The 16,471-nt window shown below is 34.3% G+C and overlaps 1 protein-coding gene across 2 annotated transcripts in view; it reads left to right on the forward strand.

Moving 5' to 3' along the window:
• Positions 1-3,308: 3,308 nt before the first annotated feature.
• LOC143237625 (cationic amino acid transporter 3-like) overlaps positions 3,309-16,471 on the forward strand; it is a 37,153-nt gene continuing 23,990 nt past the window's right edge. Inside the window, exons 1-6 of one of the 2 annotated variants that reach the window (XM_076477087.1) lie at positions 3,394-3,411; positions 7,077-7,198; positions 8,249-8,409; positions 9,492-9,611; positions 14,292-14,420; positions 15,758-15,916. In XM_076477087.1, coding sequence (XP_076333202.1) covers positions 8,295-8,409; positions 9,492-9,611; positions 14,292-14,420; positions 15,758-15,916 — 523 coding nt within the window. In that variant the 5' untranslated portion in view covers positions 3,394-3,411; positions 7,077-7,198; positions 8,249-8,294. Of the gene's footprint in view, positions 3,412-7,076; positions 7,199-8,248; positions 8,410-9,491; positions 9,612-14,291; positions 14,421-15,757; positions 15,917-16,471 lie in introns of both variants that reach the window. The other variant, XM_076477086.1, reaches the window with a different exon arrangement.

Here is a 16,471-nt window from a genome sequence, read left to right on the forward strand (position 1 = left end):
TCGTTTTTCTTTTTTTTCTAGATCTGATTAAATAAACCACCATGGTGTCAAAGAAGGATAATGAAAGCAGCAAATCAACAAGAAAAGTTGTTAGAGCCACAATAGAGGTGAAAAAAGATCTCATAGCGAAGTATCAGAGTGGTGTTCGCGTGTCTGACCTTGCTGCACAGTTTGGTATGGCAAAGTCTACAGTATGCACTATACTGAAAAATAAAGAGGCCATCAAAGGAGCTGATGTTGCAAAAAATGTGACAGTGCTTACGAAACAAATATCACAAACAATGGAAGAGGTTTGTCATCCTCTTTCCTTACACTCCTAAATTAAGGACGGCTAGTGCAGATGAATGAAGAATTTCCTAAGCCTGAAATACTGGTGAAGTATCAACTGTTGTTGATTTGGGTAAACGAAAAAACAGTTAGCTGGTGATAGCATTTCTGAGACCATCATTTGTGAGAAAGCAAAGCAGTTGCATGCTAACCTCCTGAAAAACACCCCTGGAACGAGTGCGAATAGAAGTGATGCCTTTAAGGCTAGTAAGGGGTGGTTTGGAAAATTTAGGAAGAGAAGTGGCATACATAGTATGGTGAGACATGGGGAGGATACCAGGCAGAAACAAACCTCATTAGACAAGTTTTTATTGAGAAATAGGTCCAGTGAGTCTTAAGCAGGTTATAGCAGTACAAAGAGACAGAAAAGAGAAAGAACCCCAGAAGGAGAGTTACCTGACGTTTTTATGGAAGGTGACTCCCCTTCCAAACAATAATAACCCTCCTACTCTCCACGTTCCTCATCACTTTTCACTTACGCCATCAGCTCTCCTCAGCACAGGTAAAGTGCAGTTAAATTTTCATTTATTGTTTTTTTTATTGTGTTTATAGTTTTTGTGGTTGACTTTATGCATGCAAGTATTATTATACAGGCATGAATGAGCAATATTTTTACTTAAAATGCTTCATAATGCGTAATTTTTTGGAGGTCTGTAACGGATTAAGTTAATTTACAGTATTTCTTATGGGAAAAATTGATTCGGTTTTCGAACAGCCTTCTGGAACGGATTAGGTTCGAGAACCGAGGTACCACTGTATTTGATTTGTTTTGTTTTGAATTTTGTACAAAGTTACATGAAAGATATCCGTGCCCTAACCACCAGGCCCCTAAAACGGCAGTAAGTAAGACATTTTGAAATATTTGGTAGCAGCATCCCTCCGAAGCTCAGATGTGACCTTTGACAATAACTTAGAAGCACTGTAGCGACTCCAGCCAAGTTAGAAGGAAAAAAAAAACAAGTATCTAATAAAAATATTACGATTTTGTATAAAAAGCATTCAGTATTTTGAATATAAAAAAAAATTATTTCAGTTATTTTAATAGGGTTGATGAATGGGCAACAATTATCATTTCAACGTACAAAATATTCAGAGGCACAGCAATGAGTCCGGGCAGATTAACAGGAGAAATACGAGAGTAGCAACACTGTTACTGTATACAAAAGGATTTGTTTCTTTCCATTTAAGCAAAAAGCCGTAAGATAGACAATCTGTGCTCTGCTAATCAAGGATATCGAAACCCGGTTTCTAGAGTTGTAAGTCCGCAGAAATGCCTCTCTGCCACTTGGGGACGGATAAAGTCAAAGACATCTCTGATGGACTGCTGTAGCTCTTTTTAATTCTGGATTTTATTATGTTTCTGAAACATATCTAGAAAGGCTGACATCACATTAACAGCAGTTTCATATATATTAGAGTAAGAGAAATGAACTGCCAATAACTGATGTAATTATTGTTCTTATTATTATTGTGGAAATGAAATGGGTGGGGATGTTATAAAAACATCACACTTGTACACTACAGCTGGTTTTACATGTGTAGTAATTTAAAATGTTATTTATGGTTAATTCATCCAACAATGAGACTATCCATCTAACTCATTTTTGTAGTCCACATTGTGATGCGTTACTTTGCGGGGTTAAAAATAGTGATTGAAACCCGCTTTAGCCGTAATTGTTGTTAGTGGTCTGTGAGAAGAGAACCATACACGGGTAAACCTCGGAAAACTGACATAAGATTCACACTGTAAAGAATAGAAACTTAGTTTTTGCAATACAAATAATACAATAAAAGAAACAAAAAAAGATATATAGATTATAGATGTTGTTTATTAAACACAAAGAACTATCTGACCTCTGTTCACCATAGATATCGAAGCCCGTTTTCTAGTGGTATAATTCCGTAGACATGCCATAGATTATAGACAGGTCGGTAAAGCCCTTTTGATACCATCAGTATTTAGGCAAGATAACACCACAAAAGGTACAAATATGGGTGGATATCGTTGTCATTCTATGTATGGAGATATTTGGATGAAAGTACACTTAAGCCATGAGTGACAACAACAAAAATCATTATTTTCGATTAAGCCTAAAGACTTGTTGATTATTATATCTGGGATGGCCTGGCGATTGAGGCACTCGACTCGCAATCTAAGAGTCACGAGTACGAATCCCGTCCCCGAACATTCTTTCTCTTTAACCATGGAGAGTCATAATGTAGCGGCCACTTCCACTGTTGGTTAGTAAGCAGAAGCCTAAGAGTTAGCATGGGAGATGTTGACGACTTGTCATGTAGCTGAGGACAAACTATATTTTAACAAAAGCCGCCTAGTGGCACAGCAGTATGTCTGTGAGCTTACACTGCAAGAAACCGAGTTTCAATACTTGTAGTTGGTAGAGCACAGATAACTTATTGAATAGTTTTGTACTTAATTCAATGAAACAAACCTTAACAAAAAACACATTATTTTGCATTAGAGCTAAAGGATTTTCGAATAACATAATTTTTTTATCGATAGCTTCAAATGTGAGAGGAATAGTCCTAAATTCAAAAATAAAAAAAACCTTTTAAAGCAGTTTTCTCTAGTATGTTTTTAGAAGATGCATCTTTCATAAGCTCTTAACGTACACCAACGTTTGGATTGTAACATTTATCTTCTGCTTTGCGACACTCTTATGAAAATTGCGTGAAATTCAAAGCTAAACGCGAGTTATTTGCGCTGGCCATCCCTAATTTAACAGTGTAAGACTAGAGGGAAGGCAATTAGTAATCACCACCCACCGCCACCTCTTCGGCTACTCTTTTACCAACGAACAGTGAGATTAACCTCACATTACAGCGCCCCACGACTGAAAGGGCGAGCATGTTTGGTGTGACGGGGATTCGAACCCGCGACCCTCGGATTATGAGTCGAGTGCCTTAACTACCTAGCCATGACGAGCTTGTATCTTATTGAAACCCCGTACATCGAACAAAGTGTAACACACAACTGATAACCAAACGCATAGAATGAATACAGTTTCTCGTTCTGTTTGTTTGTGAGTACACCTGTGTAAGTGTTCAGATAGAGGGGCGTACAAAGTAAGTACTTTACGTTTATTATATAAGTGGTAGAAGTGTACAGAGTAAAATATTTTAACAGTTTATTATATTTGTGTTATATTATATTTCTAAATATCTCTTGTAGAAATTCAATATTTTATTTTCATAAAGATGTTTTATGTATTTCTTAAATTATGTGCACCTAAAGTAGAAACATTGTTCCAGTCGCGTAATAAATCAGGCTTAGATACTCTGGTGTCATAAGTATTCGAATTTTAGGCTTAGTATAATAACTTTAGTTGAATTTAGTCAAATGTCTCTTCTTCACTTTAAAGAAAAAAAAACAGGATTAAAATGTTAATAAAATGCTCATATCCTTTATTCTACTTATTGTATTATTATTCTGTTACATTTTGTAAACTTATCCTCTTATTTATTTTCTGTAAAGCGATAATTTCTGTAAATTGAATCGTTTTAAATAACACCGCGGATTACTGTTCCTGGGTGCCATATGGACGCAATTTAAAAAAATTATACTAACAAATTCACTGAAGGACTATCTGAATACGTTCCTACTCGCGGTACTTTGTATTTATACTTCGATTATGTAAGATTTCTACATAGTATTCATCTCTTAAAATAGTAAATTATTTTTAGATAACGAATTTACAATAACATATATATAGTCCAACCAGGCAACGATATCATTCTCGTTGCAGTGTGTCTTGAGTTTGTTTACAATACACGAATAAATAAGGAGATAACTAACAAATGGAAAGATAAAAATTATAGTGTAATATTGTGAAACTTAGAGTTCTTATTGATTAATATAAAATTTTTAAGTGATTAAAACCTTACCTCTAACGTGCAACTCGTAATCCGAGGGTCGCGGGTTCGCATCCCCGTCGCGCCAAACATGCTCGCCCTTTCAGCCTTGTGGGCGTTATAATGTGACGATCAATCCCACTATTCGTTGGTAAAAGAGTAGCTCAAGAGTTGGCGGTGGGTGGTGATGACTAGCTGCCTTCCCTCTAGTCTTACACTGCTAAATTAGGGACGGCTAGCACAGATAGCCCTCGAGTAGCTTTGTGCGAAATTCCAAAACACACAAACAAACAAACCCTTCTATACCATTAGTTTTGTAGTACAAGTTTGCGTTTCTCCTTATAATGTCACAGCATGTGATCTGAACACTATTAATAAAGCTCAGTTATGAAAGCAGCTACAGACCAAATTTAAATACCTTAGAGTATGTAAGGTTTGTGTTAAAGGACCTCAAGGAAGCCTCTGTATGGAAGTGGATACGTCGCTCTTTTTTCATTCAAGAACCAGCTGCATTCCATTAAACTTTAAACCTACCGACATTGAAACAACAGAATAGAGAATATTATAATTTAATCATATCAATGCAGATAAAATAAAGTAGGACAAGTATTAATATATAGTTACATGGAAACATTACAGCGTGGAGTTGTTTCAAAGAGTCACCCAGTGGCACAGCGGTCTGTCTATATATTCACATCGCTAGAAACCAGGTTTCGATACCCATGGTTGGCAGAGCCCAGATAGCCCATTGTGTAACTTTGTACTTGTTTCCAAGCAAGCACATCCCAGAAAAGTTAAAAGGAATTTTGTGTGAAATGTAGAATACTTTAAAGTGTAATATACAAGAGTGTTATGCGTTTCTACATCCTTTTTTTTTTCAGAATAGCATTACTTGAAATATGTCATTTGCTTAATATGCATGCTAATTTGTTACAAAGGTTTCGTTTTTCACTTTTTACTTTTGTAACTTGGATGATATAACAGCAAAATAATTTAATTAAGAAATGCTTTAGACTCAGAATTGATATTTTTGTCTTTCATGAGAAATTTTATGCACTTATTATGGGGACTAATTGTAAATTATTTTTAGATAACGAATTTACAATGACATATATAGAATCCAACCAGGCAACGATATCAATCTCGCTGCAGTGTGTCTTGTATTTGTTTACTATACACGAATAAATAAGGAGATAACTAACAGATGGAAAGATAAAAATTATAGTGTAATATTATGAAACTTAGAGCTCTTCTTGATGTTTAAGCGATTAAAACCTTACCTCTAACGTTTATGTTTTTAATATTTACAATTAAAAAACGATAAATTTGGGTTCAAAATTTAAACAAGAGAACACTGTGGTGTGTCAGAACGTGATAAAAATTTATAAACGACGAAACTTACTATAAGAATAATGGGATAAATAAATGATAAATGCGACTAAAATTTTAGTAGAAGAATGAATGGTGTAATTCAAGAGTTATTTACGATATTTTTTCACATTGCAAAACTAATCACAAGACTTTAAGAGATGAAAAGTAACAAAAAATAGGGGTGAGTTAGACACAGAGCAAAATATTTCGGAAGGTGAAACAGACAAGAAAATTTGAATAAAATAGGCGTGAAGTGAAACATTGGTTTGGTTTGTTTAGAATTTCGCACAAAGCTACACGAAGGTTATCTGCGCTTACTGTCCCTAATTTAGCAGTGTAAGACTAGAGGGAAGGCAGCTAGTCATCACCACCAACCGCCAACTCTTGGGCTACTCTTTTACCAACGAATAGTGGAATTGACCGTCATATTATAACGCCCCCACGGCTGAAAGGGCGAGCATATTTGGTGCAACGGGGATTCGAACCCGCGACCCTCGGAGAAGTGAAACATATTGAATAATATTACCAGAGATCAGGCTAGGATAAGTTAGACGTATGATAAAAATTGTTTCAAGAAGTATTAAAAAAAAAGAACATACGATTCTACCAGGAAAGTTGCAAAAATTCAGAGGAATTGAATGTTGTCTAAAACCTGAGTTTATTTTTTAAAAGTAGAGAATTATCTAGCTTTTAGCTAATAAACAATGACACAATTCTGGAGTAGTACTAACGTAAAAAGCAGAGAATGGGGTACTTTTTAGCTGATAAACTGTGAAACACTTTTGGTTTGGTTTGTTTTGAATTTTGCGCAAAGCTACATGAGGGTTATCTGCGCTAACTGTCCCTAATTTAGCAGTGTAAGGCTAGAGGGAAAACCGCTATTCATTACAATCCACCGCCAACTCTTGGGCTACTCTTTTACCAACGAATAGAGGGATTGACTGTCACATTATAACTTCGCCATGGCTGAAAGGGCGAGCATGTTTGATGTGATGAGAATTCGAACCCGTGACCCTCAGATTACAAGTCGAATTCCTGAACCACCTGGTCATGCCGAGGCGAAACAGCTTTGTAGTATTATCAAGGAAAAAGCAGAGAATGAGGTACTATTTAAGTAATAAACAGTGTCACAATTATGGTGTAGTTTTAAGGTAAAAAGCAAAGAATGAGATATGTTTTAGCTAATAAACAGTGGTACAATTCCGAAATAATATTAACGCCAAAAACAGAAAATGAGATACATTTTAGCTGATAAACAACGACACGATTCTGGAGTAGTGCTGATTAAAATTCCAGGTTACCTGCGGTCTTGAAAATTTAGTGTAGTGATGACGTAATATAAGCAATACACAATGCACAACACATCCTACAACACAATCTGTTGAGACCTACATTTTGAAAATATATCAACTCTAATTAGCCTAGTTATACCTCGATTCAAGCGAGCTATGTATGTTTTCAGGTATGAGAGGTATGTAAATATCGTTTCCACCTCTGTGCTATTTTAGAATTAAAGAAATGTATCCGATTGAATGCAGTATAGTTTGAAACGTGAATCGACTGAGTGATGAGTCCAGCTATGAACTAAGATAAACCTCAAACAAACTGTGTGCGAATGTCGAATATTGAAGTGAGTTACTCTTGAAATACAATCTTTGATAAAATCTAAAAAAACGATACAATTTAAAGCAAGAGAAGAAGAAATTACTTTTAAAAAATAAGGTCCATTTTTATCAGTATAGAGGCAAGAAAACAGTAGCTTTCGGTAACAGTAAGTAACTGTTAGTAATACATTCTGTTAACAGTATAATATCGAAGAGGTAGAGAGAGAGGCTACCGTAAATAATTAGTTTTGTCAACAGTATGATATAGAAGAAGTAAAGAGAGGCTACTGTAAACAATAAGTTTCGTTAACAGTATAATATAGAAGAGGTCGAGAGAGGCTACTGTAAATAAGTTTTGTCAACAGTATAATATGGAAGAAGTAGAGAGAGGCTACTCTAAATAATGAGTTCCATAGACAGTATGATATAGAAGAAGTAGAGTTTGTTTGTTTGTTTTGGAATTTCGCACAAAGCTACTCGAGGGCTATCTGTGCTAGCCGTCCCTAATTTAGCAGTGTAAGACTAGAGGGAAGGCAGCTAGTCATCACCACCCACCGCCAACTCTTGGGCTACTCTTTTACCAACGAATAGTGGGATTGACCGTCACATTATACACCCCCACGGCTGGGAGGGCGAGCATGTTTAGCGCGACGGGGGCGCGAACCCGCGACCCTCGGATTACGAGTTGCACGCCTTACGCGCTAGGCCATGCCGGGCCAGAAGAAGTAGAGAGAGACTACCATAAATAATAAGATCCGGTAACGGTATGATGTAGAAGAGGTAGAGGGGCTATTGTGAATAATAAATTCTTTTAATAGTATAATATGGAAGAGGTAGAGAGGGGCTACTATGAATAATAAATTATGTTAACACAATAGGATATAGGCGTCTTGTTTCTTCTTAGCTAATCTATAAATATAATACTTAACATTATATGTTTGTTTTTCGTTCTTAGCCCCAGAATTTAGTCAAAACAGTTATAAAAATAAAATTTATAAAAGCGTATTTCATTTTAATGCGAGTAAGTAGCTCACAAAAATTCTAAAGCCAAAATTACTTCTTTCAACTTTCTCCAGCCATCTTAAGAACTTTGTCGTTAAAGCAAGCAATCATCTTGTGACAATGACTTTCAGAAATCATGTAAAGGCTCTTATCCGACGGAAACGACTGAAAAGCAGCGACTCTGAAGACACTAACCTTCATCGATGTTTGTCAACATTAGATCTCACAGCCTTAGGTTATTATATAAATTATATTTTAATTATTACCAATTCTGTATCGGTGAAAAATAAACAAGAAGTGAATAAATAAAGGACAAGAGACACAGATTTTGAATGGGTTGTTTTTTTCTATTTAGTTGTTTTTTTTTTACAACGTTTCAACCTTTCAGTTACTTGATGATGACCACACAAGTAGTCGAAACGTCATAAAATGTTATATGAAAATAAGCAACTCATTCAAAAGCTGCATCTTTGGAGTTTTAGTTAAAGTACTTGTGTATAATGTTTTAGATCTAGGCTGATCAGCGGTATAGTAAAAATTGATGGTCAAAAAACAAACGAGTAACAATAGTTTAGTAAAATTTACTCTGTTACTTATTACTTGTAAATTTTATTTTGGTAGTAAAACAAAAGAATGCTTATTTTCCAAACGACAAAAAAAAATCAGTCTACGTTTCGGTACATTATTTTTCAAATATTCGAGAAATAAAATATGAAGAGCCGTTTACTAACTTAACGTATATTTTCACATCAATCAGTTCTTGTATTACTAATTTTGAAATACAGGGTGGCCCGTAAGTCCCTACCAATCCATATATCTTACGTATCCAGTGTATCTGTGTGCTGTCCCTCATTCTCGCTGCATAATATTATGCGACGCCATGTTCTGTGAGACATTTTCAAGTGTAAATGGGCTTAAATCGGCCATATTTCTGAAAAAATAAAAAAATTATAATACATGCGTAATTGAATATAACATGATAACATATGGATGGGTAGGGACTTACGGGCCACCCTGTACAATAATTTTATTTGCTGATAACAAAGCATTACTTCTAGTATAAATTCCTTCAAAGTTTATAGTTTGACAAAAAGCTGGTTAGAATTTATATAATTTCTTTGTGCTTTGTTATTATAATACTCTCTGTTACCATAATTATTTGTTATGTGAAAGGGAAAAAATAAAGGGGAAAAAAAGATAGGTAAAGTGGTACCAACGTTAGCTTTTTTTAATTTCAAGAAAATTGGAATGATATTATATATGTTTTTAAGTGTATTAAATTACTGATATATTTTAACATTTTTTTCTTAAACTTAGGTATTGGCAGTACGTTAGGGTTAGGTATCTACGTATTAGCTGGGCAGGTTGCAAGCACCAAAGCTGGGCCTTCGGTCACGTTGTCTTTTTTCGTTGCGGCTTTGGCTTCAGTTTTTTCCGGTAAGTGAATCTTCGATATCGGAGAAGTCACTCCATCAAATGCATGTAACGCAGGAATGTAGCAGTGAATTGGAAGACGACTTTTCATCGCGGGAAATGGGAATTATGAAGTCCCTTTTTCTTTTTTTAACATGGCATATGGTTTCTTCCTCCTCCTTTTGTTCGCACACACCAATAGTTCTAACCACCTACAACAGAGTATAGTTTCGCACACTTTGAGTTAACAGTCGATATAAACAGGGGTGGACAAAAGAGTGACCCTTCCCCTTTAAAATGTTGTTAATTTGTTACATATTTTATTAGATGAAAGAAAAATATATAAAACGATATGTTCCTAGAACACACTCGACTGCATGCATCATTTGTACAGCCTTGATAACTAATACTAATTTAGCGTGTTTGCTAATAAGTTACCTTCATCGTGTGACGTCAACATTAGACATATGCTTGAACTACTAACGATAATGAAAAGGTTTAATTCGAAGAGAATATTTATGGAATTTACTTAAGATCTCACATAAACAAATCATTATTATAAATCCAGTAAGCTGTAATATAAGTGAATTAAGTGTTCTTCTTTGACCATTTTTATCGACTTGATAACATTAATTTTATTTGTAATATTTTCTTGATATAAGAGAATCAGATTTAAGTCGGTAGGGTGCTTCGTGTCAGGGTTTTGACTGGGTCGTTTGGAGGATTATAACTTGAATGAAAAGAAGATGGCCGAAGAACAAATTTTGTATCGTTGTGAAAGTTGTAATTCATTCAACTCATCTAGCGAAAGTCTCTTTCTAGCAAAATAAGGTTCATAGTGTACTGTTTTTTACTTATAAGAATTTAAATTATAAAAAGTATTGATGCATTTCCATAAAGGAAATATTTTTATTTTAACGTGTTGTGCTCAGTTCTGATTTTATTTGTTTATGAATTATGTCTCTTAATGGGATAGTATTAAGGTTACGAATTTACAACGCTAAGATCCGAACTTCGATCCACCCACGTTGAACACATTAGATAGCCCATTGTGTCTATATTGTAAAACAAACTTTACAAATTAAATAGAATTTTGATGAAAAACAAATGTACAATTGGTGGTGTAATTTGTAATAATGAAAGTTACGTAGTGCAAAAATTATTGTGTAGTTTTTAATAACGATACTCACATAGTGCAAATAATTACTCTGCAGTTTATGATGATGAAAGCTACACAGTGCAAATAATTATTGTGCAGTTTATAATTACGAGTATGAAAGTTGCATAAAGAAATATGTAAAGGGAATTAAGATGAATCCACTACAGGTTTTATTAATGACTTCTGTAGAGGATATCAAAGCATCATGTGTATATTAAAAGTGAAATTATTTCCTGTGAATTGATTTATTTAATTTATTTGATGAGTGGTGAGTACCGAAGTGCTATGATGAATCCAGTGAGTTTCATTTCTAACTCGCACTTTTTCAAGACACATGGTAAACAGCAGTTTTGTATGAATAAATGTTCCAAGTGAATTTTATCATCTGAAAGTTTGTAAAAGTTATTGCCTAGTTCTGTAAATCCCAACGAATGTGATTGGCTGAATAGGAAATTTACGGTTCACACGAAAAATTAAGAGATGCGCAAAATAAAAACAACAACGCTATAACACACACTGTTCTACTATTACACTATGTTACACAAATTTTGTTTCTGGATAGTATGTGTTATTTCTTAATTGCTTATGTTGTAAAAGTACAGAAAATGGCCAATATTCCCTTCAAACTTTGCTTTTGTGACCTGGATAATGAAATTTAGAAATTAACCTATTTTCTATCTGAAAACTGGCAAATTTGCACATTTTTATTTACATAGGATCTGAATAAAACGACATATGAATCAAGATTTACATATATTTATACTAAACCTATACAAAAATGTTTATAATTGAGTAGTTTTTTTAGATTTGTGACTGTAATGTAAATTACTTTCATGTATCAGCCCCGAAATATAGTTTCCCATCATGTTTTCGTTATACGCTCCTTGGCGTTTATCTTGGTGGAAGCGCTTGCCTTGTTCCTCTGAGTATGCTCCTATGTTCCCCTTGAATTTATCAAGATGAGTGTCAAGGATATGGATTTTCAGGAACATCCTGCAGCCCATTTTGCCGTAGAACCACTGCGACAAAGCTGCCCCAAGCTTTTTTGTCCTTCCGACTGAACTTATGGAATTCTGTGCACTCCAGGATCTTCTTTATTTGTGGTCCAACAAAGACACCAGTTTTGACCTTTGCCTCAGACAGCTTAGGGAAGAAGTCTCGAAGGTACCTGAAGGCTGCAGACTCCTAATCAAGAGCTGTGACAAATTGTTTCATAAGACCCAATTTAATGTGCAATGGTGAGAACAATACCTTTTGGAGGTTTACTAGTGCCTCACACTTGACACTGTGCCTCCACACAGAGAACTCTGTCCGTTGTGGCCAGTGCTTCCTGTTGTAGTGTGCTGCGGTGTCCCTGCTGTCCCAAAGGCAAAGACAACAGGGAAACTTGGTAAAGCCTCCTTGGAGACCTATCAGGAATGTCAGCATTTTGAAGTCTCCGATAACCTCCCAGCCATACTCATCATACTTTAAGGCTTCTAGCAAGGTTTTGACACTGTTATATTCCTCTTTGAGGTGCATCGAATGAGCCAGGGAAAGAGATGGATACTTATTCCCGTTATGAAGCAGCACAGCTTTAAGGCTTCTTCAACATTCTATAAAGTTCTTGAAAATTCTTATATGTTCGAGAAAATTCTCTATCAGCTACTCAGCACTGAATCTACCTGGAATTTTGGAAAATGAGTAAATTTAAAAAAATTCTTTATTCAGGTCACAAAAGCAAAGTTTAAAGAGGAAAGTAGGTCTTTTCCTACTTTTCCAAAGTAGGTCTACTTTAGGCATAAGCAATTGGGAAATAACACTTTCTGTCGAGGAACAAGAAAAAGTAAAAATTTTGTTACATAGTGTTGTCAATTCGTGTAAAGGTATAGCTTACTGTTTGAACACTTTTTGAATAAGAATACTGTGATGGTTTTAGTGTTGGTGCCACCTAAACGTATTAATGAAGCTTCAATTAGTTTGTCAGAACGAAACAATCCCGTTTATGACTCACAACAACAAAAAGTTATTGATGCAGTAAAATATAAAAGGAATATTTCTGAAATATGACAAGTATAAAATATCGTAAAATGTTGGAGAGGTAAATTAATCCTTAATTTTTTCAAAATTGTATTTTAGCAACTTTACAAATAACCATGCATTGTTTGTTTTGGAATTAAACATAAAGCTACACAATGGATTATCTGTGCTCTGCCCACCACAGGTATTGAAACCCAGTTTTTAGCAGTGTGAGTTCGCAAACATGCCGCTGTGCCACAGGGGGAAGGGTATCATGCATCGAACTGTTTCAAATGGCTAATATAAATCAGGAAATGTCTAAATATTTCCTCGAATATGAATATGCCACGATAATGAGTGAAGGGTGAGGAAACGACAGCTAGTTCATTACCGTTAAAACTTGTATGCTTGGGAATTATCGCATCAGTGATCGAAATGTCTTGCCTACTTTTAAAATATTTTCTTTAACATAGAAGTTGCAAATTGTGATAAAATATAGGTGTATTAATGATATATTCTTAAGTAAACCTACCCTAAACAAATTAATGTCTGCTCAGAAACTGAGAAATTATAAAGAAGGGGGACCAGAAAACAAACGAAAAAATAAAACAGGAAATACCTTTTGCTTTCATCAAACACGTTTCAACGGTATATAATAAAAAAAACAGTCACCTAACCAGTGTATATAGAAAGCAAAACTTTTCAGCAGAAACATTAAATATTGTCTCAAATCACTTGAGAAAACCTCATCACATTCTTAATTCGTAAAGGTAAGTAAAAAAAAAAACAAACGAACTTTTATTTTGGCACATTTTCGAGGAGTTTCACGTATAACGATTTCTTTAAAATTTTCACCCACAACAAAGCTCTTAGGTTTGTGTGTGCTAAGAAAGTTGCATTCTTAGTTAAAATAATTACCATGTTTTATTTCTAACGTGATTTCCCTTCTATACCTGGCCTAGCGCGTAAGGCGTGCGACTCGTAATCCGAGGGTCGCGGGTTCGCATCCCCGTCGCGCAAACATGCTCGCACTTTCAGCTGTGGGGGCGTTATAATGTTACGGTCAATCCCACTATTCGTTGGTAAAAGAGTAGCCCAAGAGTTGGCGGTGGGTGGTGATGACTAGCTGCCTTCTCTCTAGTCTTACACTGCTAAATTAGGGACGGCTAGCACAGATAGCCCTCGAGTAGCTTTGTGCGAATTTCCAAAATAAACAAACAAACAAGCTAACACAGATATCTTTCGTATAGCTTTGCGCGAAATTCAAAACAAATCAAACCAAGTACAATGTTCTGACAAGACCTTTATTGTTTCTGAATTATATTTAGATATTTGTATCCAATATGCCCATGTCGTGAGAAAGGGGGTTCAGATACAAAATGCGAACGAATTGATCATTGTAAGTTGTGATAATAAGACGAACATTAATTTTATAATATTACACGTTATAACTTCGTTATCATAGTTTATGTATGTAATGGTAGAAAACAAGCTTAACGATGAAATAGAGACAACTGTTAGTAACATTTAAAATCACAATTATTTAGGTTTGTGTTATGCTGAGTTTGGAGCAAGGGTTCCCAAGGCAGGATCAGCGTATGTATATAGCTATGTCACTGTTGGAGAATTAATGGCTTTTACAATAGGATGGAATCTTATATTAGAATATGTAATAGGTAAGTAAATTTATATAGGTTTTATAAGTATTTTTATTCCTTATTATTTATTTTTCAAAAACTGAATTAAAATTGACCTCTATAACCGCATAAACAAATTAGTGAAGAAAGAAAATTAAAAAAAACAAAACATGTTGAAGATTATCAGTTCAAGTCAGTAATTGTCTACAATTATTTCTAACATCCAATTTCACTCCAACTGAAAGCTCTTAATTGGTTTAGTTGGTCATGTAGTATTATTCAGTGCATGGACTCAACAGATACACACTAAGGAATAAAAGGATTGTTGTTTTTTTAAAATTCATTTTTGTTGCTCTACGATGGTAATTGACCCCATTTTTATCACCCACTGGAACGGGGGTAAGTCTACGGATTTACAACCCTAAAATCATGGGCTCGATTCCCTTCGGTTAGCTCAGTAGATGGCCCTGGTGGTAAAAAGAACATTTTAATCTGCACGCAATAGAAGTTATGTAGTTATGTGACTAAAGTAAACATGGTGATGATTTGTATTTGTATTGGACGTAAACATTATTGGTATAAACATGGTTTACCTTACAGAATCAATTAGTTCATCGTTAATTTTTCACGCATTTATTAGCAAATTAGAAAAAAATATATATAAATTAAAATATGAAGAGTACAGAAAAGTCGGTCTTGACAAGACATATTCTTATCCAATTCTATCAGCAATGACAATTTCGATAAATTCCAGGAAATTAGTCAATATTGCAAACGGATGACTATCACTTTAATGTTATCACATGGTGTTAAGCCTACAAACCAACGTTAGTTCCACAGGTTGAGAATACAGATGTAAATTATTTAACATCAACTTTTTTATACCATTTTATTACTCAAGGAATTCAGTTTCATTTATTGGAATACAAATTTTACAATGACATCTTAAAGTAGAAAGAATGGAAGTAAAATATACATTTATCCGTTTGCATGAGTATATGACTACACTTTTCCCACTTTATTATTTTAAGTAATTGTAATGTGATCATTATATTTAAAATAGTGCAAAAAATGAATCAAACTTTTCTCCGCCATTAACAGTTTTGCATTTTCAATCATAATTAGCATAATAAATAGCTATATGTTATTGTGCATAATAATCAATACATGAGCACTACTTAGTAGATGCTAATATTAATAATACGTTAATATTGACACATTTTCTTATCTCATGTAGTTCATTATTTCCCTGTTATTTTACTGAATACTTGCTATTCCAAGTAAGATATCAACAGCTTGTCAAACAAATCAGAGTATTGTAACTGCTAGATGATGTAATATACAAAATTATAAATTTTGTGTTTCCTCCATATCAGGTACAGCTTCTGTAGCAAGAGGTTACAGTGGATACATTGATTCTATAACAAAGAATTATACAATACAGAGGGGGTTGAGGGAAGTGCTTCCTATTAACCTAACTGGAATATCTAAATATCCTGACTTTCTTGCACTTGGAATAACATTACTTTTGACTAGTAAGTATTATGTGTTACTAATAGTTTGTTTCATTTCTTTGTTTCTGAAATTTATGGTTTTTAATTATTTAATGCACATAACTTACTAGTTTCATTGTTTTTGTAACAGTATTTTGTAGCTTTAGGTAAACTGTTTAATTTTGCATACACATCATTGATCCATTTCTTTAGTCTTTTTGGAATTGAAGTAACAATTGTTTATGTGGCATAAAATAATACATTTGTTTAAGTACTTCACTCGTAGGATATTTTTACTTCTGATGGGAAATGTTTCATGCAGAACAGCATTGACCATATTTGATTTTTTATATAGAACACCATTGACCTTCTGTTTGATTTTTAAAAAGAATAGTATTCACTATGTTTGATTTTTTTATATAGAACAGCATTGATCATGTATTTCATTTTTTTATATAGAACAGCATTGACAGTGTATTTGATTTTTATATGGAACAGCATTGACCATTTGTTTATTTTTTATATATAACAACATTGATTATGTGTTTGATATTTCTGTGTAGAAAGGTAATGACAATGTGTTTGATTTTTATATAA

Source organism: Tachypleus tridentatus, chromosome 13 (assembly GCF_004210375.1).
Source record: "Tachypleus tridentatus isolate NWPU-2018 chromosome 13, ASM421037v1, whole genome shotgun sequence".
NCBI lineage: Eukaryota > Metazoa > Arthropoda > Merostomata > Xiphosura > Limulidae > Tachypleus > Tachypleus tridentatus.